Source organism: Loa loa, assembly GCF_000183805.2.
Source record: "Loa loa unplaced genomic scaffold supercont3.1915, whole genome shotgun sequence".
Classification (NCBI taxonomy): Eukaryota; Metazoa; Nematoda; class Chromadorea; order Rhabditida; family Onchocercidae; genus Loa; species Loa loa.
In genome coordinates, this window is record NW_018110094.1 from 1 (window position 1) to 1,613 (window position 1,613).

Below are 1,613 nucleotides of genomic sequence, written 5' to 3' on the forward strand. Positions count from 1 at the left end.
ATATATATATATATATATATATATATATATATATATATATATATATATATATACCTTTGCCAGAGACAAAGAATGCGAAAGTGGTAATGTTGCTCTTGCAGCGTGAGGCTTCACATTAGCAAATGGTGTCTCTGCAGCTGCAATCGTTGACAAATCTAGAACATCCATATAAAAATGTGTTAGTGAAAAAGTACTTTTCTGTTTATAATTTGAATACGAAACAAAGAGCAGCAACGAAGATTATGAATACGTAGGTTTACCATTCTTAACTTAGTTTTGTGATCTGTAGTAGCGCTCAGTATACTCCATTTTAAGCAGTACACAGAATCGTCACCATAATTTTTCCAAAACTGATAGTGGCAGTAGGCTTTGAAGTACAATGATTTTCTGAGAAGTGGTTGTAAATTCAATTGAAAATATCATGAAGAAAAATAAAAGAATATCAGCCCTCACTATTTTGAAGTTCGACATGCCGAATAACATCATCCTTTAGAATACGTCCACTAAAACCTGTTCCAGTGATTTCATTCAGATTCACCTTAAATATTCAGTGGTAATTGTAAAAAAAAAATGATGCTGTTTCTTATCAACGACTGTTGCATTTTTTTTCCTAACAATCTTAATCCCATAAAACACGGCGCTGCTCTGGAAGAAACCCAAAAACCTTGATCTGGAGTGAAAAAGGTAATAATACTGAATCCAGTTTAAACACGCAGTAAACTTTATTGACAAACTAGATTATCTAAAATTGTTCTATTCTTCTCCCTTTTCCCTTTATGCCTCTTTTACAGAAATTCTTAAGACAGTGAAAAATTTCCATGAATCCAAACCAAACACAACGATAAGAAACAGTTGCAAATAAAAAAAAAAAGTACCCCCTTTTCCCTAGCAAGTTGTCGAACTGCCGGGGTAACAAGAATTTTTCTAGTTTCCTGATCGTCCTCTGAAGTGGTCATTTCTCTCTCCATTTTTCCATTAAACCTTTCTTCTTGTGTTTCTTAATACAAAGAAATTAAGTAATAAGAGTAGCATCTTTTAACAAACAACAAACAGCAACTACATTTTTGACCACTTGCTTAAGCTTGTAACGTAAGAAATTAATTCGGCGAATGATGTCACAATTGCAGTAGCCCTTATGCACAGAAAAAGTTATCAAAATGGGACACGTTATGTATGTCATCTTACAAACCTCGAATCGCTATCAGTTGAGTCGACAGAACAGTTCCGGACATACACAATTTTCTGTGACTCAAGAGGCCAACAATCAATTTGATATTGGCATCAATCTGACTTTGGCTAGCATAGGAAAATACAAAAATGATTTCTTATCCCTCCCAGCTCCGCTGAATGCAACTTGGTGAACAGTTGAGTTACGGAAATCCTTATGAAAAAAGAAATAAAACACCATTACCGATGTCTGCAACTTCGATGTCCACAAGGGTTGTACCCACCTTTGCTACATCATCAACATTATAATACCTAGAACAAATTGTTTTGAGCTCTAAATTGTTTAATATGGGGGAAGTCAATCATTACGTCTCCAATTCCGAAAGATAGTTATTCAAACCAAACACTAATCAAAACTTCAGGAAGGTTGTTATAGTAGCGGTTTT

General features: G+C 34.4%; 1 protein-coding gene across 1 annotated transcript; it reads right to left on the reverse strand.

Annotated features, from left to right (window-relative positions):
- Positions 1-335: 335 nt before the first annotated feature.
- Positions 336-956, reverse strand: LOAG_15407 (hypothetical protein; the record flags this gene model as incomplete). The annotated part of the gene is made up of 2 exons (XM_003150897.2): positions 336-538; positions 876-956. The coding sequence occupies 2 exons, from the start codon at positions 954-956 to the stop codon at positions 443-445; spliced, it is 177 nt and encodes a 58-aa protein (XP_003150945.1). The 3' UTR covers positions 336-442.
- Between the last annotated feature and the right edge of the window lie 657 nt (positions 957-1,613).